This window comes from Rhinopithecus bieti, unplaced genomic scaffold (assembly GCF_001698545.2).
Source record: "Rhinopithecus bieti isolate Rb0 unplaced genomic scaffold, ASM169854v2 scaffold_7673, whole genome shotgun sequence".
NCBI classification, from domain to species: domain Eukaryota; kingdom Metazoa; phylum Chordata; class Mammalia; order Primates; family Cercopithecidae; genus Rhinopithecus; species Rhinopithecus bieti.
In genome coordinates, this window is record NW_016806375.1 from 7,401,460 (window position 1) to 7,427,022 (window position 25,563).

Here is a 25,563-nt window from a genome sequence, read left to right on the forward strand (position 1 = left end):
TATATATATATATATATACACACACACACACACACTAAAACCTAAAATTTTATTTTAGGTTTGGGTGTATATTTGAAGGTTTGTTACATAGTTGAACTTGTGTCACAGGGGTTTGTTGTATACATTATTTCATCACCTAGATATTAATAAGCCCAGTACCTAATATGATTTTCTGCTCCTCTCCCTCCTCCCACCCTCCACCCTCAAGTAGACCCAATGTCTTTTGTTCTCTTTTTTGTTTTCTTGAGTTCTCGACATTTAGTTCCCATTTGTGAGAACATGCAGTATTTGGTTTTCTCCTTCTGCATTAGTTTATGAAGGATAATGGCCTCTAGCTCCATCCATGTTCCTGCAAAAGACATGATTTTGCCATTTTACATGGCTGCATAGTATTCCATGGTGTACATATACCACATTTTTGTTATCTAAAGTATCATTGTTGGGCATTTAGGTTGATTCTATGTCTTTGCCATTGTGAAGGGTGCTGCAATAAACATTTGGGTGCATGTGTCTTTATGGTGGAATGATTTATATTCCTCTGAGTATATACCCAGTAATGGGATTGCTGGGTCAAATAATAGTTCTGCTTTTAGCTCTTTGAGGAATCGCCATACTGCTTCCACAATGGTTGAACTAATTTATACTCCCTCCAACGGTGTATACGTGTTCCCTTTTTTCCACAACTTCACCAGCATGTGTTATTTTTTGACTTTTTAGTAATAGCCATTGTGACTGGTGTGAGATGGTATCCCATTGTGGTTTTGATTTGCATTTCTTTAACAATCAGTGATATTGAGCTCTTTTTTTATATGCTTGTTGGCTGCATATATGTCCTCTTTTGAAAAGTGTCTGTTCATGTCCTTTGACCATTTTTTAATGGGATTGTCTTTTTTTATTGTAAATTTATTTAAGTTCCTTATAAATGCTGGATATTAGACCTTTGTCAGATGCATAGTTTGAAGATATTTTCTCCCATTCTTTAGTGACTGTTTGCTCTGTTGATAGTTTCTTTTGATGTGTAGAAACTCTTAAGTTTAGATCCCATTTGTCAATTTTTGCTTTTGTTGTGATTGCTTTTGGTGATGAAATCTTTGCCTGTTCCTATGTCTGGGATGGTATTACCCAGTTTCTGTTTCAGGGATTTTATAGTTTTGGGTTTTACATTTAAGTCTTTAATCCATCTTGAGCTGGCTTTTGTATATGGTGTAAGAAAGGGGTCCAGCTTCAGTCTTCTGCATATGGCTAGCCGGTTACCCAGCACCATTTATTGAACAGGAAATCCTTTTCCCAATTGCCTGTTTTTGTCAGCTTGGTTAAAGATTAGATAGTTGTAGGTATGTGGACTTATTTCCGACCCTCTATTCTGCTCCACTGGTCTATGTTTCTGTTTTCATACCAGTACCATGCTGTTTTGGTTACTGTAGCCCTGTAGTATAGCTTGAAGTCAGGTGAGGTGATGCCTCCAGCTTTGTACTTTTTGCTTAGGATTGCCTGCACTATGTGGGTTCTTTTTTGGTTCCATTTTAATTTTAAAGTAGTTTTTTTCTACTTCGTGAAGTATGTTTTTGGTAGTTTGATAGAAATAGCATTGAATCTATAAATTGCTTTGGACAGTACAGCCATTTTAACAATACTCATTCTTCCCAGCTATGAACATGCCATGTTTTTCCACTTCTTTGTGTCATCTCTGATTTCTTTGATCAGTGTTTTGTAATTCTCATTGTAGAGATCTTTCACCTCCCTGGTTAGGTGTATTCCTGGTATTTTATTCTTTTTGTGGCAGTTGTGAATGGGATTGCCTTCCTGATTTGGCTCTTAGTTTGGCTGTGGTAGGTATATAGGAATGCTAGTGATTTTTGTATGTTGATTTTGTATCCCAAAACTTTGCTGAAGTTGTTTATCAGCTGAAGGAGCTTTGGGGGCAATACTATGGGGTTTTCTATATATAGAATCATGTTATCTGCAAAACAGGGTAGTTGGACTTCCTCTCTTCCTCTTTGGATGCTCCTTATTTCTTTCTCTTGCCTGATGGCCCTGGCTAGGACTTCCAATATTAGTGGAAGAGAGAGGGCATTCTTGTCTTGTGCCAGTTTTAAAGGGGAATGCTTCCCGCTTTTGCCATTTCATTATGATGTTGGCTGTGAGTTTGTCATAGATGGCTGTTATTATTTTGAGGTATGTTCCCTCAATACATAGTTTTCTGAGAGCTTTTAACATAAAGAGCTATTGAATTTTATTGAAAGCCTTTTTCTGCTTTTATTGAGATTATCATGTGGTTTTTGTCTTTACTTCTGTTTATGTGATGCATCACATTTATTAGTTTGTGTATGTTGAACCAACCTTGCATCCTGAGGATGAAGCCTACTTGATCGTGGTGGATTAGCTATGTGATGTGCTGGTGGATTCAGTTCGCAAGTAATTTGTTAGGGATTTTTGCATTGATACTCATGTAAAGATACTGGCCTGACTTGTTGCTTCTCTGCCAGGTGTTGGTATCAAGATGAGTTGGGGAGCAGTCTCTCCTCCTCAATTTTTTGGGACAGTTTCAGTAGGAATGGTACCAGGTATTCTTTCTACATCTGGTGGAATTAGGCTGTCAATCCATCAGGTGTGGGCTTTTGTTGATTGGTAGGCTATCTATTACTGATTTAATTTCAGAGCTAATTATTAGTCTGTTCAGGGAATGAATTTCTTCCTGGTTCAGTCTTGGGAGGGTGTATGTGTCCAGGAATTTATCCATCTCTTCTAGGTTTTCTCATTTGTGTGCATAGAGGTGTTTGTAGTAGTTTCTGACTAGTTTTACTTCTGTGGGATCAGTGGTAGCATCCTCTTTGTCAGTTCTAATTGTGTTTATTTGGATTTTCTCTCTTTTCTTCTTTATTACTTTAGCTAGTATCCTATCCATCTTCTTTATGTTTTCAAAAACCTAACTTCTGGGTTCATTGATCTTTTGAATGTTTTTTTTGGGTCTTTATTTCCTTCAATTTAGTTCTGATTTTGGTTATTTCTTGTCTTCTGCTACGTTTGGGGTTGATTTGTTCTTGCTTCTCTAATTCTTTCAGTTGTGATGTTAGGTTGTTCATTTGACATCTTTATAACTTTTTGATGTGGGCATTTAGTGCTGTGAATTTCCTCTCAACACTGCCTTTGCTGTGTCCCATAGACCCTGCTATGTTATATCTTTCTTCTCATTAGTTTCAAAGAACTTCTTGATTTCTGCCTTAATCTTATTACTTACCAACAAGTCGTTCAGGAGCATATTGTTTAATTTCCATGTTATTGCATGGCTTTGAGTGATTTTCTTAGCCTTGACTTCTATTTTTATTGCACTGTGGTCTGAAAGTGTATTTGGTATGATTTCTGTTCTTTTGCATTTGTTGAGGATTGTTTTATGTCCAATTATGTGATTGATTTAAGTGTGTGTGCCATGTGGTGATGAGAAGAATGTATATTCTGTTGTTTTGGGGTAGAGAGTTCTGTAGAAGTCTATCAGGTCCATTTGGTCAATGTTGAGTTCAGGTTCTGAATATCTTTGTTAACTTTCTGCCTCCATGATCTGTCTAATGCTGTCAGTGGAGTGTTGAAGTCTTCCACTGTTACTGTGTGGGCATTTTTGTCTCTTTGTAGGTCTCTAAGAACTTGCTTTATGAATATGGGTGTTCCTGTGTTGGGTGTATATGTATTTAGGATAGCTAGGTCTTGTTGAATTGAACCCTTTGCAATTATGTAATGCCCTTTTTTGTCCTTTTCAATCTTTGTTAGTTTGAAGTCTGTTTTGCCTGAAATTAGGATTGCAATCTCTGCTTTTTTCTGTTTTCCATTTGCTTGATAGGTTTTTCTCCTTTCCTTTATTTTAAGTCTACGGGTGTCACTAAGTGTGAGATGAGTCTTTTACCACTGGGTCATGCTTTTTTTTTTTTTTTTTTTAACGGAGTCCCGCTCTATCCCTCAGGCTAGAGTGCAGTGGTGGGATCTCGGCTCACTGCCAGTTCTGCCTCCCAGGTTCACGCCATTCTCCTGCCTCAGGCTCCTGAGTAGCTGGGACTACAGGCACCCACCACCACACCTGGGTAATTTTTTGTATTTTCGGTAGAGACAGGTTTCACCGTGTTAGCCAGGATGGTCTTGATCTCCTGACCTTGTGATCCGCCTGCCTTGGCCTCCCAAAGTGCTGGGATTACAGGCATGAGCCACTGCACCTGGCCAGGTCATGCTTTTTTTTTTTAATCCAGCTTGCCTCTCTGTGACTTTTAAGTGAGGCATTTAATCCATTTACATTCATGGCTAATGTTGATATGTGTGGATTTGATTCTGTCATTGTATTGTTAGCTGGTTATTATGCTGGTTTGTTTGTGTGATTGCTTTATATATCATTGGTCTGTGTATTTAAGTGTGTTTATGTATTACCTGGTAGCAGTCTTTCCTTTCTGTATTTAGTGCTCCTTTCAAGATCTCTTGTAAAGCAGGTCTGGTGGTAACAAACTCCTTCAATATTTGCTTATCTGAAAAGAATTTTACTTCCCCTTCACTTACGAAGCTTAGTTTGGCTGGAAATGAAATTCTTGGTTGAAGATATTTCTTTAAGAATGTTGATTATAGGACTACGATTCTTTCTGGCTGTAGGGTTTCAGGTGAGAGGTTTGCTTTCAGCCTGATGGTGTTCCCTTTGTAGGTGACCTCCTCTCTCTCTCTAGCTGTGTTTAACATTCTTTCTTTCATTTTTATCTTAGAATATCTGATGATTACGCGTTTTGGGGATGATCTTCTTGTGTACAATCTTGCAAGAATTCTCTGTATTTCCTGAATTTGACTGTTGGCCTCTAGCAAGTTTGGGGGAGTTTCCATAAATCATATTCTGAAATATGCTTTCCAAGTTGTTTGCTTTCTCCGTATCCCTTTCAGGGATGCCAGTGATTTATAGATTTGGCTTCATTTCATAATCATATACTTCTCAGAGGTTTTCCTTATTCCTTTTAATTATTTTGTTTTTATTTTTGTCTAACTGTCTTATTTTAGAGAGTCAGTCTTCAAGTTCTGAGAAAGTTTCCTCGGCTTGATTTATTCTGCTGTTAATATTTTTGATTGCATTGTGAAATTCTTGTATTGTGTTAGTCAGCTCTGTCAGATCCATTATGTTCTTTTTTTTTTTTACTGGTTATTTCATCCTTCAACTTCTGTATCATTTTATTGTATGTCTTAGTTTCCTTGGATTGGATTTTGCCATTCTGCTGAATCTTGATAATCTTCATTCCTATTCATATTCTGAATTATATTTCTGTCATTTCAGCCAGCTCAGCCTGGTTAAGAACTCTCACTGGAGAACTTGTGCAGTCATTTGGAAACATAACAATGCTCTGGTCATTTGAGTTACCAGAGTTTTTGCATTGGTTGATTTTCATCTCTGTATGTGGGTATTCCTTTAACTGCAGTGTAGATTGAGTACAGTCAATAGACTCCTTTCCTGCATGTTTTCACAGGGCCAATGCATTGTGTACAGTCCTTGTTTGAAGCTCACTTCTTGTCTTTGGTTTCAGAGGTGGGTATGTAAATGAGGTATTTTTTGGTGTTAAAGCATTGAGGTGTGGTCCTGTGGATGTCACTTAGACATATGATCTATTGGTAGACTCTTGTTCAGTTGTGTGGCTCTGCTGTTTCCTCACAGTTGCAGCTGTGTTCTCTCTAAATGCTCTGAAGGTGTGGTTCTTCTCCCCCTTGCATGCTGGCTGAAGATCATGGCTTGGAACTCCTGGGCTGCCCACTGTACCTCTGGGGCAATCTCAGTATTCATGTTCCTTCCTGCACTTGGAGGCAGCAGAGGAAGGGACCTTAGTAGTGGTTGTGGTCAAGGGTCTTTTGCTTGTCTTTTGGAGGCTCCACCCCAGAGAGATTGAGGTCAGGAGTTGCTCAGTGCAATCAGCCCAGGCTGGAGGGTATGTGCTGGGGCCCAAGTCAGGGATTACCTATCTGGTGCAAGCAGAAGGAGTAGGTGGGACCCATGAGAAATGGTCTGGCCTCCTCTCCTTGGGTCCAGTGCAGCTTGTTGAAGGTGTAGAGAAGGCACTTAGGGTCTTTGCTCCTTCATTAGTCCAAGAGTAGTAAGGGCAGCTCCACTGCAGAGGCAATGGCAGAGAGGCTTTCAGTTGCCCCTGGAGTCTCTGTCCAGGGAGGTCTTAAGTTGCTACTGGCTCAATATCTCTGGCAGGGGATGGCTGGAGGTCCAGGCCTGGAGGAATTACCTGGTGAGGAGATATGGGAACAGGCACCCACTTAAGTCTGGCTACTTTAACATAGGGCTGCTGCAGTATGCTGGGGGCCTGCTCCAGTTGCTGGTCACCTTGAATTTCCCACTACCTGGAGGCATCAAGAGTGAAAAGTGCAAAACAGCAAAGATGACAGCCTTCCCCTCACTCTGGGAGCTCCATCCCAGGAAGGTACATACTTGTTACCAGCCCAAATGCACCTGCTAAGAGGTGGCCAGGGACCCCAGTTGGAAGGTTTTGCCTAGTGAGGAGGAATGGGGTTGGAAATTCACTTTAAAAAGCAGTCTAATTACAGTTTTGTAGAGTAGCTGTGCTATGCTGGGGATTTGCTTTAGGCCTCAGTCACCTCAGACTCTCCAAAGCCCAAAGGGTAGAACAGCTAAGTCACCCAAACAGCAAAGATGGCATCGCAACCCTTCCTCTGAGAGCTCCATCCCAGGGAGCTTCTGTTGGCCAGAGAGCCCCAGCAGGGGTGGCTGGAGGCCCCAGTTAGAAGGTCCTGCCCAGTGAAGAGGAGCGGGATCAAGACCCACTTAAAAAAGCAGTCTGACCACGTTTTCATAGAACAGCTATGCTGTGCTAGGGAACAGCTTCTTCCCCTGGTCAACTTGGACTCTCCAAAATCCAAAGGCTAGAATGGCTAAGTCACCCAACAGCAAAGATGGCAGCCCACCCCTCCCACTGGGAGCTCTGTCTCATGGAGGTGCAATGCTGCTACTAGTGGCTGACTGGAATTCCAAGCCAGTGGGGCTTATCCTGTGAGGTAATGTGGAAGTGGGGCCTGCAGACTGTTGCTGCTCAGCCCCCTAGATTAATGCCCCTTCTAAGGGTATGTACAGGGATCTACCTTCTGCTTTGCCAGAGTTGCAGCTACTTTTGCCAGGAAGCACAGGAAGCCCAGGTATCTAGGGTTCCCAGGTATCTGCACGTGCCTGCGCGGCTGCTCTGACAAGACTCCATGTAGCTCTATGTGTCAAACTGAAGGCTCTTGTCCAGTGGGTTCACAGGGGAATCTCCTGACCCAAGGGTTGTAAAGATCTGTGGCAGAATCATGGGTTCCAGGGGTCACACATTCATTCACTACTTTCCTGGGCAGGGGAGGTTCCCCTGGATCCATGTCACTCCCAGGAGGGCCAACGTCCTGCCTTGCTTATCTTCATTCTCTGTGGGTCAAGTTGCTTCCTTGAGTAGTCCCAATATGTGGATGTGGATGGACCAGTTGAGGGTGCTGCATTTACTTGCTTCTTTCATTCCTCTCCATGAGAGCTGTGCACACTAGCTGCTTCTAGTCTGCTGTCTTGGCCACTTCCTGTAAATATCTTTGAAATATATCTTCTTCTTCTTTATTACTTCTTCCCATCTCATTTCTGGATTACTGTAATAGCTCCTGAGTTATTCTTCCTGTATATTACCTTATCTGTAAGTTCATCATTAAATATGTCTTTTTCTTGTGTATCCTCAGCCCATAAAGCTTCTAGGGCACTGCATGGTCTTCTCCTCTTTCTAGATAGAGTCACTTTTGTCTAGCCTTGTCCCACTTACCAGTGTCACCAAGGCATAGACTTCAGCAGATGTGGGTTTAAGACTAAGTTCTACCATAACCTAGTTGTATGATCTTGGGTAAGTGGATTCAACTCTCCAAGCCCCAGTTTTCTCATATTTGAAATGAGGATGGGTGCTGCCTTGTAGAGTTCCTTTAGAAATTAGATATAACATAGAATACACTTCCTGCCATATAGTGTGCCATCAATAAATGAATGGTGTATGTAGCAGGAATAGTAGTACTTGTAGCAGGTGAAAAGAATGTGGACAATTACAATATAGTTAGGAAAATACTGTGTTACAGATACATACAAGGTACTGTAAAAAACCAGAGCAGAGATGGAGAACCATTCACTGATTTTGAGGGCCAGCGAGGACGTTACAGGGATTGTGACTCCTGATCTGAGTCTCTATGAGTCAGTGGAACAATCAGTCAGTATCTGCTGGCAGGTTGATTAATTAATATATATGCTATAAAGTAACACTTTGGTAACTTCTATGTGTGTCCAGTAAGCTCTGCCAAGATGTTTTTAGATGACATTTTTGGCAGGTTATTCTTTTTCCTGTAGTCGGTTATAAAATGCCTTTCTAGATGACTGACACTCCCTTTCTTACAAATTTTATTATCGTGAAGGTACAGAATAATTTTTTTTTAGAAGAAGTCTCACTCTGTCACCCAGGCTGGAGTGCAGTGGCAGGATCTCATCTTACTGCAACCTCCGTCTACTGGGTTTAAGCAATTCTCCTGCCTCAGCCTCCCAAGTAGCTGGGATTACAGGTGCTCGCCACCATACCTGGCTAATTTTGTATTTTAAGTAGAGACAGGATTTCACCATGTTGGCCAGGCTGGTCTCAAACTCCTGGCATCAAGTGATCCACCCATCTTGGCCTCTCAAAGTGCTGGGATTACAGGCATGAGCCACCGTGCCCACCCACAGAAGAATATTTAAGATAGGAGCATAATAAACATTAAATCTGAAGATTGCTCATGGGATTATAATTCCTGCAAGGGCCCAAACTGATGTCCTCCAGATCTCTGATCTCTGACAGAAAAGAGTCTCTCTCTGTCCCCCTACCCCTACAGTTTTTCCTTCCTGGAACCCACAGTCCTGCCTCTGCTCTTGGCTATTTCCTCAGCCCCTCTTCCTGTCTCCAGCTCCTGGTGAATATCTCTGCTGGGTCTTCCTCACTGATCCTCCAGGTGCCTGGAAGCTTGCCAAGCCTGGGAACCACAGGGAAGATGCCTTTAGTTTTTCTTAAAGCTACTACTGCTCTTCTGTCTTCTCCACTTCCTCAAAGGGGGAACAAGGGGAACTAAAATATAGCCAAAAAGAGTTACTAAGAACAGAAACACACGTTTCTTCATCCAGAGCTCTGCTACAAAAATGTTTTGAACCACCTTTTGCTAGGAGGACTGCTATTCAACCAGTGAACAGCTGCCCCAAGCTATACATGACCTGTTTACCCTGTTGTTATCTATTGGCATGTAATATTTATATCAAAACTCAGCAGCTTAAGCAACAATGTATGATTACTAGATCTTACATGTAACCAACTCCATTACACATAGCAAATATGGTCTTAATGCTTTCATTCGCCTTTAAAGACCAATTCATTCACCTTTATATTTCTTGGAATCAACTGTTAGGGAAAGATATTGAACCAAGTGACTTTTTATTATTTGTTAAATAATATAGAGCTCACAATTCCAAAATATATTTGAGTCTGTTTATAATAATATGTATTAAACGGATATTTATGTGCCAAGAACTTCCTATGTTTTAAACATACTATTTCATCAATTCTGACAGTGAAGTAGAAGCATATTTGGAGGTAGACATAATTATTCCTACTTTGAAGATGAGGAAACTGGATCTTCTTGAGGTTAGTAACTGATTCTAAGACCACAGAGCTAGTAAGCAGTTAAGGCAGGGAAAGTTGGTACCCAATTGTGAAGACATAAAGTTGCCTGCTACTATCCCCTCCAATTCTGACAGTCTAGAATTCCAAGTTATTATCACTGCTTCTTGTGCCTTTTCTGTGGTTGGGAGGGCAGGAAGTGAGGAGGTAGAATTTTCCTTAATTGCAGAAGGAGCACGGAAGGGATTAGCATGGTGCTTAAAATACATGGCTGTCTACTAAGAGTTGTCAAAGTAAATTGTGTCCCCAGAGACATTTAAAAGCAATTTGATCACACATTTGCACATGGCTCCAGTGGGAGAAGCTGGTGGCTGGTCTACAAAAGCAGATTTTAATGGAGTTTTATGAGCAATACTTTTGAAATGTTTTGCATAAGAAATTACTTTGTAAATATCCTTGCTTCATTTTAGTTAATCCTGGCCATCTGGAACTTCACTCATCATTTGAACATTCATTTAACTACTTTGTAAAAGTTTTCTGGTTAAGGAAGAATGGGAGATACCCAATGGAAGGCTGGAGAACATACCTTGCTGATTCATGTATTCCTGAGATAAGATAATTACTTTTCCTGTTCAACACTGTCCACCTAGCATATGAATCAACAACTCCTTCTCTTGACTTTGTTTTAATTCAGCTTCTTTAGTACAGCACGCAGCAATGTTGATTGTGATGGACGTTTTCCAGCTTAAAAATCTTTTGGTAACTCCTCCTACCCTAATATTCAAAACCTCTAAGACAATGGTTCTTGAAGTGTGGTCTCCAGTCCACTAGCAACAGCATCACCTGGGAACATATCAAAAATGCAAATTATTTGGCCCCACTCCAGACCTACCAGCAATCTGTGTTTCAACAAATCCTCTAAGTGATTCTGACAGATGATACAATTTGAGAACCACTGCTCTGAGACGTGCCCCAGTCAGTCATTTTAGGCTTATTTTTGTCTACTTCCTTGTGAACACCCTACAATTTCATGAACCTTACTGTTATGTTTATAGGGATATATGGATAAAGGAATATACATTAATAGGTATGTATTTCATATATATAATTGCTCTCTTCAAGCCTTTGCCATGCCGTCTGCAGCACTTAGATTACACTTTCTCATCCACCATCCTGACCCAGTCTCTAACATTTGACTTGAAAAACCACTGTTGAAGAAAGTCTTTCCCCATCCCTCTACTAGATATGCCTGTTCACATCTCCAAAATTTGGTAACATATTTTTATGGAATTTATTGTACTTGGCAGTGATTGAGAGTTTGTTATTTTTTAAAAATTCAGTTTGTCAGTATCTACAATATATCTGGCATTGTACTAGCGATCATGGACACAAAGCAGAACAAGGCAAACATTGCTGCCTTCATGGAGCTTATACATCAGTTGGGGGACAGTTTTCCCACCTCCTGTCCTAGATCATTTTCTTTTTGAGAGGCACAGGTGTCCTGTGCTTCTGGGTATCCCCTAGGCTATATTAACTTATGGTGAGCAAAGTGGAAGGCAATGCAGTGGTTTTTGGTCCATACAGGATGCACCAGAACATAGTGCTGTCCTTGTGGCACCCCACTCTTAAGAGATAGAGACATGCTATAGCACATGTAGAAGACAAGGAGCTCCACTCCTGCTGTTGGTGAAAATCCCCTTATCTAAACCAGGGGTCCTCAATCTCAGCACTACTGACATAGACCGGTATTGTTATTGGTGCACTGTAGGATGTTGAGCAGAATTCCTGACCTCTACCCACTGGATGCCAGTAGCATTTCCTTCCCAATTGTGGCGACAACAACAACAAAGTCTCCAGACATTGTCAAATGTCTCCTGATGAGCAAAGTCACCCCTGGTTGAGAGCAACAGGGAATGTTTTACCTGCAGAAAATAAGACTTCAGAGGGATGTAAAAGCTCTCTTTCGATGTCTCTAGAAGCACTATGCAGAAAAGAATTAGATAGAAATTTAAATTAAGCCAGAGGGAAAACTGGAAGCTACCAAAATTGATTTTAGAGGAAACTTTCTTAACTTTAGCATGCCCTTAAGTTTAGAATGTACTGCAGTAGGAACTGGTGAATTCCAAATCCCTAGAAAAATTAAGCAGGTTTGGGGACACACTTCATTTTAGAGGGGATGTATTAGCCCATTTTCACACTGCTGGTAAAGACAGACCGAAGACTGGGCAATTTGCAAAAGAAAGAGGTTTAATGTACTCACAATTCCACATGACTGGGAGGCCTCACAATCATGGAAGAAGGGGAAAGGCACACCTCACATGGTGGCAGACAATAGAAGAGAGCTTGTACAGAGAAACTCCCCTTTATAAAACCATCAGATATTTTGAGACCCACTCACCATCATGAGAACAGCATGGGGAACACCCACCCAGTGATTAAACCACCTCCAACTGGGTTCCTCCCAGAACACATGGGAATGGTGGAAGCCACAATACAAGATGAGGTTTGAGTGGGGACACAGCCAAACCATATCCTTCCACTCCTGGCTTCTCCCAAATCTCACGTCCTCACATTTTAAAACCAATAATGCCTTCCCAACAGTTCCTCAAAAGTCTTAACTCATTTCAGTATTAAATCAGAAGTCCACAGTCCAATGTCTCCTCTGAGACAAGGCAAGTCCCTTCTGTCTATGAGCCTGTAAAATCAAAAGCAAGTTAATTACTTTCTTGATGCAATGAGGGTACAGGCATTAGGTAAATACAGTCATTCCAAATGGAAGAAATTGACCAAAACAAAGGGGCTACAGGCCCCATGCAAGTCTGAAATCCAGCAGGGCAGTAAAATCTTAAAGCTCCAAAATGATCTCTTTTGAATCCATGTCTCACATCCAGGTCATGCTGATGCAAGAGGTAGGTTTCCATGGTCTTGGGCAACTCCACTCCTGTGGCTTTGCAAGGTACAGACCTCCCTCCCATCTGCTTTCACAGGCTGGCATTGAGTGTCTGTGGCTTTTCAAGGTGCATGGTGCAAGCTGTTGGTAGGTCTACAGTTTTGGGGTCTGGGGATGGTGGCCCTCTTCTCACAGTACTACTAGGTGGAGCCCCAGTAGGGACTCTGCACAGGGGCTCCAACCTGACTTTTCCCATCTGCAGTGCTCTAACAGAGGTTCTCTATGAAGGCCCTGCCTTTGCAGCAAACGTCTGCCTGGGCATCCAGTTATTTCCATACATCCTCTGTAATCTAGGTGGAGGTTTCCAAACCTTAATTCTTGACTTCTGTGCATTCGCAGGCTTAACAACCCATGGAAGCACCCTCTGATGCCATGGCCTGAGCTCTATGTTGGCCCCTTTCAGCCATGCCTGGAGTGGCTGGGACACATGGCACCAAGTCCCTAGGCTGCACACAGCACAGAGACCCTGGGCCTGGCTCACAAAACCATTTTTTTTTCTCTTAGACTTCCAGACCTGTGATAGGAAGAGCTGCTGTGCAGACCTTTAACATGACCTGGAGAATTTTCCTCATTGTCTTGGGGATTAGCATTAAGCTTCTTGTTACTTATGCAAATTTCTGCAGCCAGCTTGAATTTCTCTTCAGAAAATGGGATTTTCTTTTCTATTGCATTGTCAGGTTGCAAATTTTCCAAAATGTTATGCTCTGCTTTCCTTATAAAACTAAATTCTTTTAACAGCACCCAATTCACCTCTTGAATGCTTTGCTGCTTAGAAATTTCTTCCACCAGATACCGGAAATCATCTCTCTCAAGTTCAAAGTTCCATAAATCTCTAAGGCAACGGTAAAATGCCACCAGTCTCTTTGCTAAATCATAACAAGAGCCACCTTTGCTCCAGTTCCCAACAAGTTTCTTGTCTGTATCTGAGACCACCTCAGCCTGGATTTTGCTCTCTATATCATTATCAGCATTTCAGTCAAAGCCATTCAAGACGTCTTAAGAAAGTTCCAAACTTTCTCACATCTTCCTGTCTTCTTTTGAGCCCTCCAAACTGTTCCAACCTCTGCCTGTTACTCAGTTCCAAAATCACTTTCACATTTTCGGGTATCTTTTCATCATCACCCCACTCCTGGTACCAATTTACCATATTAGTCCATTTTCATGCTGCTGATAAAGACATACCCAAGACTGGGCAATTTACAGAAGATAGAGGTTCAATAGACTCACAGTTCAATGTGGATGGGGAAGCCTCACATTCATGGTAGGTGAAAGCCATGTCTCACATGGCAGCAGACTAGAGAAGAGAGATTGTGCAGGGAAACTCCCTTTATAAAACCATTAGATCTTGTGAGACCCATTCACCATCATGAGAACAACACAGGAAAGATTCACCCCCATGATTCAGCCACCTCCCACCTCCCACTGGGTCCCTCCCACAACACATGGGAATTGTGGGAGCCACAATCCAAGATGAGATTTGGGGGGGTACACAGCCAAACCATATCAGAAGACTTGAGGATTTCATGATTCTCAGCATCCTTCAAGTTCTGAGATTCAGTATTTTCATGTTTTGATTGTTTCCAAAGTGCCTTTTCAATGGAAGAGGCAGTTGAGTGAAATGATAGGAGGTTTATGTCCTGGCTCTTGAGTCAGGCTGCCTGGGCTAGATGCCAGCTCAGTTCTTACCACCTGTGAGACGGGGCAAATTTCGAACACTCCTGTGCTTCCCTTTCCTCATCTGTGAAATGGATATATTTATAGTTCCTGTCTCAAAAGTGTTAGGTTGGTGCAAAATAATCACAGTTTTTGCCATTATTCTTGAATGCAAAAACCACCATTACTTTTGCACCAATGTAATAGTTGTGAGGATTAAATGAGATCAAATGGGCAGAGCCCTTGGTCAGTAAATAAATAGTAGCTATCATTATCAAATCAGCCAGTGCATTTTGCCTTACCTCCCTCCAAAGAACTTGCAAATTTAATTAGCTAATTCTGTCTAGTGGTGGTGTTTATGTGTTGCAGGAGTAGTTCATGACAGGTCAGTTTTCTTTCTGTTATTAACAGGGACATTATAATCCAAATACAGGAATTGAAAATCAGCCACAATATATGAAAGTCAAGTTATCAGGTTTCTGTCTAGTCTTATCTACAGACAAATATCAAAATTTTAAGGAAGCACCATTAGTTAACACTAGAACTCAATTTTTATTAATCCCTTTATTCAGTGGTGTTTGTTTTCACCTACTTAATTTGCATTCTTGAGTCTGGCCTTCAGAGGATGTTTACTTTTCTAGATTTTTTGCTTGAAAGCAAAGATCAGAAAGACATTGGAAGGATATGAGGTGACTTATTTAGGGCTGCTGCCTCAAGGGTGCCAGGCCTTGGTGTGAATATTGAGCACATAAAGTTAAGTAGATGCTGGAATTTGAGCTCAAAATAAGAACCTTATATTCTATACTCAATCCCACTCAAAAATCAAATTATATTTACTGTAAGACAGAGGACCAGATTGAAGAAGATGCAGAGGTCAAAAAGCAAGTAAAACATACACCTAGACATAATTCAGTATTTTTCTTATTCATATGCTCACCTGTCACTAACAATTTACCTAACCTAATTTAAATTTAAGTAAAATAAAATACTTTTCCCCCCTTTCCCCCTTTACTTATTGATCATTTTTAAAAAGGAGATAAAGGATTCTTCCTACCCTTGCCTAACCACTCCAGATCCTACAAGAGCAACTTTCTACATCTGTGTTTAGGCGTGTTTCTATGTATTCCACCATAGCCCCCTACGGGATGGACTGGCTGTCCAGGCACTTTATTTCTGGCATGCGTTTTCCAGGGAACTGACTATATATGTAAAATATGTAAGGGGACCAGGTGTGGTGGCTCACGTCTGTAATCACAGCACTTTGGGAGGCCAAGGCAGGTGGATCACTTGAGGCCAGGAATTCGAGACAAGCCTAGCCAACATGGTGAAACCCTGTCCCTGCTAAAAATACAAAAATTAACTGGGTGTGGTGGTGCACACCTATAGTCCCAGCTATTCAGGAAGCTAGGCAGGAGAATCAATTGAGCCCGGGAGGCGGAGGTTGCAGTGAGCCAAGATCACATAAGCACAACAGCCTGGGCAACAGAACAAGATTCTGTCTCAAGTTAAAAAATGTGTAAGGGATTGGTAAAATGTGTACTACATTCACAGTATCCTCCTTTAAGCTGAATTTTAAAAGGAAGCCTGTTACCACTATTTAATTCTATGTAGCAGCAGCTCCTAGAAATCTAGGGTAAAGCAAAGTAAAGCATAGAACATTTGGACAGCAGAATGTAGGACAATATTATCGTTCATGAGATGTTCATTATGTCAAGGGAAACTGGCAGTAGCCCTGGCCAAGCTAGATTTAGAAAGAAAGGCTTTTGTAAAAATTTTATGAGCACCAATATAACCATACATTCTAAAGCCCTCTTCTGTAAATTCTATTATTTTCCCATCATAACCCTCTAAACATCCACATCCATTTATGGAAATCAAATAATTTTCTCAGATAAGACACGCTGTTTTCTCAAATGTACTTTTTATCCTGGATGATATTATTTATTTATGTAAAAGATTTTAAATTTTATGGTTACATGATAGTTTACATACTTATGGGGTACATGTGATATTTTGATACAAGCATACAATGTGTAGTGATCCAATCAGGGTAGCTGGGGTATCCATCACCTCAAACATTTATCATTTCTTTGTGTTGAGAGCATTCCAAATCTACTCCTCTAGCTATTTTGAAAGATACAATAAACAATTGTTAACTACAGTCACCCAATTATGCCGCCCAAATACTAGATCTTATTCCCACTATCTAATTGTATTTTTGTATGCATTCACTGACCCGTCTTCATACTTCCCCTACATACTACCCCTCCCAGCCTGTGGTAACCATCATTCTACGCTTTACCTCCATGAGATCAATTTTCTTCACTCCCTCACGTGAGTGACAACATGCAATATTTGTCCTTCTGTGCCTGGCTTATTCACTTAACGTAGTGTCCTCCAGTTCCATCCATGCTGCTGGAAATGACAGGATTTTATTTGTTTTATGGCAGAATAATACTCCATCATGTGTATATACCACATTTTCTGTATTAATTTATCCACTGATAAATGCTTAGGTTGGTTCCATACCTTGCTTGTGGTGAATAGTGCTCTGCAGGATACTTAGTTTGGCCTTGTGTTTTTGAACTTTTGGATTTTTGTGACACTGGAGATCCAACCAAAATTTCTGAAATCTGCTCTTGGCAACATCTCAGCACCTAGCTCTAAACCTCAAAAATTATATTGATTACACAACAACAATAGGGCAGAATTCATTCTTCGTTTATCCTTCTATTGCCTTTTTGGGATAATAGAAGAAAGGATGCCAAAACTTGAGCTATGTTCTGAAAGTATATTGAATGAAACAAAAGATATTTTTACTTAGAAAAAAATATACTATGAAAGATATATCTGGCATTCAAGCCAGTTTTACTGCTCTGTGTGAGGCAGGATCCTTTGCTTGCAAGCAACAGATTGTTGTTAGCCAACTGTATTAGTTTGCTAAAGCTGTCATAACAGGGACCACAAACTGGATGGCTTAGAACAATACACACTTATTGTCTCACTGTTCTAAAGGCTAGAATTCTGAAATAAAGGTATCAATAGGGCCATTATCCCTCTGGAACATGTAGGGGAAGGATCCTTTCTTGCCTCATCTGGCTTCTGCTGGTTGCTGGCAACTTTACGTGTTCTTTGGCTTATGGACGCATCACTTTAATCTTCCATCTTCTCATGGCCACCTTCCTACTGTGCATATCAGTTTCTGTGTCAAAATTTTTATTTTCATAAGGACATCAGTCACATTGGATTCAGGATCACCCTGAAGACCTCATTTTAATTTGATTGGCTCTTATAAAACCCTTTGTCTAAATAAGGTCACATTCCAAGGTTACTAGGAGTTCGTACTTCAACATATCTTTTGGAAGAGGAATGAATCCCAGCCCTGCCAGGGGGCTACTGCTGGGATAAAGGGCCCTCTACTAACTTACCCACCTTGCATCCCTCTGCAGGACATTAAGTCCCAGGAGAAAGTCTGATCGTGTCACTCTTAGGCTAGAAAAGTCAGAGCCCCATCATTTGTTTTCCCAGCAATACTATAGCAACAGCAAAGAGATAACTCCCGAAGGATTTGAAGTGCTAATAACAAGAGAAAGGAGGAAGGATGTTAAATGGAAAGAAACTTGCCCCCTAACAGGAAATCAAGAAGGAAACAAAATTTGAAAAAAAAAAAGAGTATATTTCATCCACTTCAAATCCATCATTAATTGTATGTTGATAATAAACCTCTGATGATTATGAATATCACCATTCAGAAAAATTTGCTACTGGATTATAATTTGGCTTTCTTGTAAGCCAACAGTATGGAGGGAATCCAGCTAATAATGATTCTTTCAATGATTGAGTTGTCTTTAGTTTGATTTTGTGGCCATGTCAGAATTATAGTGGAGACAATGGTTTTTCTGAGCAAGCCACTCTCCCATTCTTTGATCTGTTGTTTCTTGCACTCTGGCCCACATCTGGACACCCCACCAAACTTGCCAGCTACAGGGAGCTCTTGGCACAATGCAGTCAGCTGCTCCTCAGTGCCTTGTAGGAAAGGGGATATTTCTCTGCTCCTGCTCTTGAGACACCTGCTCCTCATGCTCCGACACTGGGCTCTCCTCATTCCACCCTCTCTCTCAACCCATCCTACTACCACCTCTTCAAAGAATATAGCCATTGTTATGTTAGTTATGCTTTGAATTAAGAAAAGAAGAGAAGAGGTGGGAAAAATTAACAAAGTGAACTGCATGAAATGAGGGGTGTATGGGGGTGGTTCATCATTAAAAGGTATAAAACCTTAAAGAATAGACTTAGCCTCCAGGCTCTTTTTGCATTTATATTTTGTACTCTCCCAAAGAGAAATAAATGATAGATCTACTGTAGCAGTCTGCCTGTTGTGAAATTCCATGCCATGCCTGGGCATGGAAGAGGTGATCTCCAAGGCCAGAATAACATGCAGGAATGGTCTAGAAGTTAGAGGCCAGACGGTAGAATGGGCAGGTTGTACCTCTGTCTGGAGGCAGGAAGAAAGCTAGTATCATAGGCAGAACATGGAATCAAAAGAGAGTGAGCAGTGAGTCCCATGAGAGAGGTCAGACCCTAATAAATGAAAGTGGGGTGGTCTCATCCAGTAGATAGGAAATGATGGAGCAGGAAATATTCAAAATTTTACATTCTTAGTATCCCAGAAACAGTTAAATATTTGTCCCAAATGTGATGCATGTCAATTCTGTTCATGATTCATTGGTCAGGACCAGTCACTTGGTCCTACCCAGCCATAAGGAGGCCAAGAAGTGTACACATTTGGAAGGGGAAACTTAGTATCCTTAGCAAAGAGCAGTAATAACTCACACTTGTCAACATGCAAGCTCCAGGTTGTTCACCAACAGGCTCTGATTCAGGAGATCCTTGGGATCTGCATTTTAAAAAGACTTCCTCAGGTGAGTTTGATTCAGCGTGGCAGTGATGGGGGGATGGAAGGGAATCCTTGAACCACAATTTAAAAAAAAAACAACAAAACACTGACTTAGAGCTCCACTTCCATGTAGGCAAGTGATCAAGGGTAAGGGGACAAATCTGAGATACAGCGGTTAGAGCCCAGATGTAGAGGATGCCTGGGTCACCTCAAGTTCTAATCAAATAGATTACAGTTGCCTGGACACTGAGTCCCAGAGGGCTGGGCAGAAGCTCCTCAATGCACAGGCATCAGGATAGTGTTGAACAGTGTCAGAGATAGAAAAGACCTTCTGATGTGTGTGGAGCTCCTCCAGATATTGGGAGATGGAGATGACTGTGGGGCCAACTGTAGGCAATGATTCTCAGATGTGATCCAAAGCATATATTGATATTATTATTAACAGAAACTCACAGGTCAGTATATAGTATTGTATCATATAATCACTTTTCCTTTCCTCTGTTCTTTTCTCCCTTTTCTCTTCCTTCTTTTTCTCTTTGTCTGCCACTTGCTCTCCTCTTTTTACCCTTTATTCTTTCTTTTCTTCTTTCCTTATTTTATTCTCTACTTTCCCTTCAACTCTTCTCCTCAATGTTTGCTCTTCTCTATCCCTTGCTCCATCCCCTCTTCCTCCACTCTTCTCTCTCATATATTCTCCTCTCTCCCTCCCATTCCTCCTTGCCCGTTCCTATGCTCTGCCCTCTATTCTCTCTCCAGGTATTACGCCATCTGCTGCCAGCCTTTGGTCTACAGGAACAAGATGACCCCTCTGCGCATTGCATTAATGCTGGGAGGCTGCTGGGTCATCCCCACGTTTATTTCTTTTCTCCCTATAATGCAAGGCTGGAATAACATTGGCATAATTGATTTGGTGAGTATCCACACAGACTCCACTGGTTTACTGTCTGATCAACTTTGCATGGGATTCCTAAATGAATAAATAATATTAGATTGAGTATTCTAAGAATCTGATAGTGGTCTGGGTGATAATTTAATTTTTTTTTTTAAAAAAGCTCACACTTTTGAATGCATACTGACAAAAATCCTCTCCTTAACCCAACTTTAGTCAGACTTTTCTGAATCCTTGTCCCATCTAGGTCTCGACTTTTGGACTTCTATGTGTGTTTTTACATAGCCCAATTTTCACAAGAATCTTGCTAAGTTGGTTTAGCCAGAATCCCTCACCCTCGATATTTGATTGGGTTCCTCATCCTCCACCATCTCCCAGCTGATTTATGATCACCTTGGCCTGTCTTCAGCAAGAGTCCTGCTAGGTTTGTTTAGCCAGAATTCTCTCTTACTCCTGATGTTTCCTATTGGTAATTTTCCATCCACTGACCCCCACTCACCATATTTCCACTCACCATAAATTTCCACTTTCCCTTGTTCTATTTCAATCTCTCTCTTCTACTACAAAACCCCATCACAGTAGTCGCTATAACCTATGTTGATAGTCCTGAATAAAGTCTGCTTTACTGCTTTAACAAATGTCATGAATAATTTTTTCTTTAACATAGCTGTATGCCAGAGTATGCTAAATACTTTATATACAATCTTGAAAACCTCCTTGTGTGGAAAGTATAGTTATTTCCCCCATTTCTCAGATGAGAAAACCCAGGCTCACAAGCTTATGTAGGTTAGGGTTAAGTAACATGCCCAATGTCACACAGCTTGTAAATAACTGGACAAGTATTCCAAGCTTAGACTCCAGGGCCTGAGGCATGTCATTTGCCCCAAAAGGTCTTTATTCCATTTTATGTGGAGAGTCTATAAGGCTGATGCACTAGTCCATTTTTACACTGCTGATAAAGACAAACCCCAGATTGAGTCATTTATAAAGAAAAAGAGGCTTAATGGACCCACAGTTCCACATGCCTGGGGAAGCCTCACAATCACGGTGGAAGGCAAAAGGCACATCTTACATGGCTGCAGACAAGACAGAATGAGAGCCAAGCAAAGGGGGTTTCCTATTATAAAACCATCAGATCTCGTGAGATGTATTCACTACCATGAGAAAAGTATGGGGGAAACCACCCCATAATTCAATTATCTCCCATTATGTCCCTCCCACAACATGTAAGAATTATGGGAGCTACAATTCAAGATGAGATTTGGGTGGGGACACAGCCAAACCATATCAGCTGACATGGACCTGAAGAATATATATCATGTGGGTAGAGGCTGCTGGGGAATGAAGAGACCTCCAGGCTAGAAGTTGAGAGAACTAAGCCCTGAGCCCAGCTCTGAACTGTCTCACTTGGTGAAGCACTGTGATGAGAAGATCCATTCGTTCTCAATGGAGAAGAAGGTCTACCAGGGATCTAGGATGCCATGCAACATATGCCAGGCATTATTCCAATCCCTGTGTATTGGTTCTCCAGATAAACATAACTAATGGGTGGGTGTGTGTGTCTGTGTGTCTGTGTCTGTGTGTGTGTGTGTGTCTGTGTAGAGAGAGAGAGAGAGAGAGAGAGAGAGAGAGAGAGAAAGAGAGAGATACTGTAAGGAATTGGCTCATGTGATTATGGAGGTTTACCAGTACCAAGATCTGCAGTCAGCAAGCTAGAGTCCCAGGAGAGCCAATAGTGTAGGTCCTGTCCAAATGCAGGGACACTAGAGCCCCAGCAGAGCCAATGTTTTAGTTTGAGTCCAAAGGCAGGAAAAAACTTATATCACAGCTTGAAGGCAGTAAGGCAGCATGAGTTCCCTGCTATTCAAGCCTTCAATGGATTGCATGAGGTTCACCTGCACTGGTGGCAGGTGACTGGTGATTGGCAGTCTACTGATTCAAATGTTAATCTCATCCAAAAATGTCCTCATAGACACACCCAGAATAATGCTTGACTAAATGTGTAGGTACCCCATGCCTGGTCAAGTTAACACATAAAATTAACCATCTCTCTGTCTAGATACTAATCTTTAAGAGTCCTCCAGCTTTGACATACTAAACTTATAATGAAGATCAAAATCTATGGTCTGGATTCATTAGCAGGGATATATATTCCATAAGGAAGTTGTAAGGCACTTGCTTTAAAATTGGTCCCAGGATACATCGAGTTGTGGGAAGGCTACTACCATCCAGAGTACCTGTACTTTTTTTATGCATAATGTCTGTCCTTTAATTAAGTCACCAGACCTTGTAGGAAGCAAGACTAAATGGCCAAAAACCACAAATATAGAAAGACAACGGAAACAGTCTCATAGGCAATCTAGATAATGCAGTAATTAGACAATGAGCATCTACCACAAAAAAAAAAAAAAAAAAAAAAAAAAAAAAAAGGGAATTTTTGGCTGGGCATGGTGGCTCACACCTGTAATCCCAGCACTTTGGGAGGCTAAGGTGGGCAGATCACAAGGTCAGGAGTTCAAGACCAGCCTGGTCAATATGGTGAAACCCCATCTCTACTAATAATGCAAAAATTAGCTGGGCATGGTGGAATGCACCTTTAGTCCCAGCTACTCAGGAGACTGAGGCAGAAGAATTGCTTGAACCCATGAGGCAGAGGTTGCAGTGAGCTGAGACTGTGCCATTGCACTCCAGCCTGGGTGGACAGAGCAAGACCTAGTCTCAAAAAAAAAAAAAAAGAAAAAAAAAAAAAGGGATGGGGGAATTGAATGGAAATACTGCAACTAATAAATACACTGAAATAAATAAGTATAATGATTAATAGTAGATTTGACATATCTGAGAACACTTGTAGTAAACTGGAATTTAGATGATGTCATTTTTCATGATGATAAAAATATCAATTCAAGAGGATGTTACACCATAAACTTGTAATAAAATATTGATTGAAGCAGATAGAGATAAATGGATAAAATTTTATTACAGACCATTCTGATATGTATGTATATATGTATCATATCAGAATATATTTGTGTGTCCATATATATACTTTTATGTATATGTGTATATGTATATTACATATATATATATAAAATACAGAAAATTTCTAATGTCCATATAATTAGTATTCTATTTGAAGAGAGAGAGAATGGGTAGATGTAATATTAGTAGAAATAGTGCCTAAGAATTTTCCAAAAAGATAAAAGCCATCAGTCACAGATTCAAGAAACTCCACAAAGCCCCAGCAGGTTAAATAAAGAAGAAAACGATATCTAGAAAATTCTTTTTAAAAATTGTTGAAAATCAAAGACAAGTTGATAAATCTCAAAGGTAATTAGAGAAAAATGATAAATTAAATTTAACAGGGAAAAGAAGACTTACAGCTGACCATGTAATAAAATGAAAGAAGTGAGAAGACAATGGAATGACTTGGTGAAAATCTACAACTTAAAATTCCATACCCAGTGAAAATATGCTTTAAAAATTAAGATGATGTTAAGACAAGATGATTTTCAGGCAAACAAAACGAAGGGAATTTTTCCACACCAGGTTTTATACTGTGACTAAAATGAGAATTTTTCAGTCTAAAAGAAAATAATCCCAGATAGAAGCACCATAACACAAGACAGAGTGCAGAGCACTGGAAATGATAAATATGTGGATAGTGTAAGAGAACATTGACTATTAAAATAACAATAACATTAATGTCTTGTGGGTCTTCAAATATATGTAGGATTAAAATGCATGAAAACAATAGCATAAAAGGCAGTTGTGGGGCAGGTAAATGGAGATGGACTGTTTGGGATCTTTGCATTGCCAAGGAAATGGCAAATGTATGAAATAGACTGTAATGAGTTGTAGCCCCTAAAATAAAGATAATAAAAGAATATATATCCAATAAGCTAATAGAAAGAGAGGTAATGTGTTAATATAAACAAGTGTTATTCTGAAAATGAGCAATAAATATGGAAACAAGGAAAGAAGAAACAGAAAATGTTAATAGGTAACAGTAAGATCATAGACAAACCTAAATGAATTTGTAATTGTATTAAATATTAATTTATTTAAAGAATAGATGCTAAAAGACAAAGTTGTCAGACTGCATCAAAACAAAATACAAACATATGCTGCTTTTAAGAGAGCACCATTAAAATAAAGTGACAGAAAAATTGAAAATAAAATAATAGAAATACATACACTATGCAAGTGATAATTCAAAGAAAGCTGGTGTTACTCTACTGTTATAAGTGATAGAATAAAATTTAAAGAAAGTAATATTTCTTGATGTAGAAATATTTTATGATGATAAAAATATGAATTCAAGAGGATAATACATGAAAACCTTATAATAGTCTATAAAACAAGATGCTGAATATGTACAGGAATAAAATAGCATGTTTGAGAGTATATCATATAGGTGTATATTCTTCATATCTTCATGCATATGTATATTCACACTGGATGCAGATGGATGCCAAGAAGGGTAAGTGACATTGGGTTAAGCAGCTGTCTTCAGTCAAGAGCTATTTCTAGAGGTTGATGACTAAGACCTGTCAGCAGGCAGTGTTCACAGTTGGTGGAAAAGTCCTTCAATCCTTAAGAAAAATACTAGTGTGTCACAGGGTCCAGTATAAATATGACTTATTCCAGGAATTGTAATGCAATCAATGTAATTCATTGCATCAGTAAAAGAAAGGGGAGAAAACCCACATGTTCGTTTTGTTACTGCCAAAAATGCTTTGACAAAATTCAATACCCATTCATGATTTTTTAAAAATCTCATCAAACCAAGAATGGAAGGTAATTTCCTTAATCAAGTAGAGGGTGTTGACATACAATTTATAGCAAATATCATACTTAGTAAATTATTGAAGGCGCATCCCCTAAAGCTGGGAGTGCAACAAGGTGTCAACTACTCTCATTTTTATTTGAAATCAGATGGGAGGTCCTATCAAGCTCAATAAAACAAGAGAAAGTGATATTAGGATTGGAAAGAGAAAAAATTGTAACTGCCATTATTTGCAGATCATATGAGTATTTCCTGGAGAAAATTCAAAAGGATGTAAAGATGAAATATTAGTTGATATCTTACTTAGCAAAGTTGCTGAATACACAGCCAGCTTACAATAAAAAGCCTCACCAAGTTCTGCCTATTAGCAACAATTAGGAACAAGAATTTTAGCATGGTACCATTTACAATAGAATAAAACATAAAATACTTAGAAACAAACTAACAAAAGATGTGTAAGACACAAAGAAAATTATAAAATTAAAAAGTATTATTGAAATATACTTAAAAAGACAAACGGAAGGAATTACCATGTTAGTTAATTCGAAGACTTAACATTGTAAAGATGTCAGTTTCCCTTGATCATTTTACTCTCACTCCAATCAAAATTCTAGAAGATTTTTATGGAAACTGAGACATTAATTTAAATTTTCTATGGAAATACTGAGATAAAAGATTATCCAAGAGTCTTCAAGAAAAGAAACCACAGTTCAAAGACTTTTATAA

The 25,563-nt window shown here is 40.0% G+C and overlaps 1 protein-coding gene across 3 annotated transcripts in view; it reads left to right on the forward strand.

The window, feature by feature from the left end:
- Nucleotides 1–25,563, forward strand: part of HTR4 (5-hydroxytryptamine receptor 4) — a 161,247-nt gene that overhangs the window by 106,716 nt on the left and 28,968 nt on the right. For all 3 annotated transcript variants that reach the window (XM_017875841.1, XM_017875840.1, XM_017875839.1), the window contains one exon: nt 19,919–20,072. In XM_017875841.1, the coding sequence (XP_017731330.1) occupies nt 19,919–20,072 (154 nt within the window). The remainder of the gene's footprint in view (nt 1–19,918; nt 20,073–25,563) is intronic.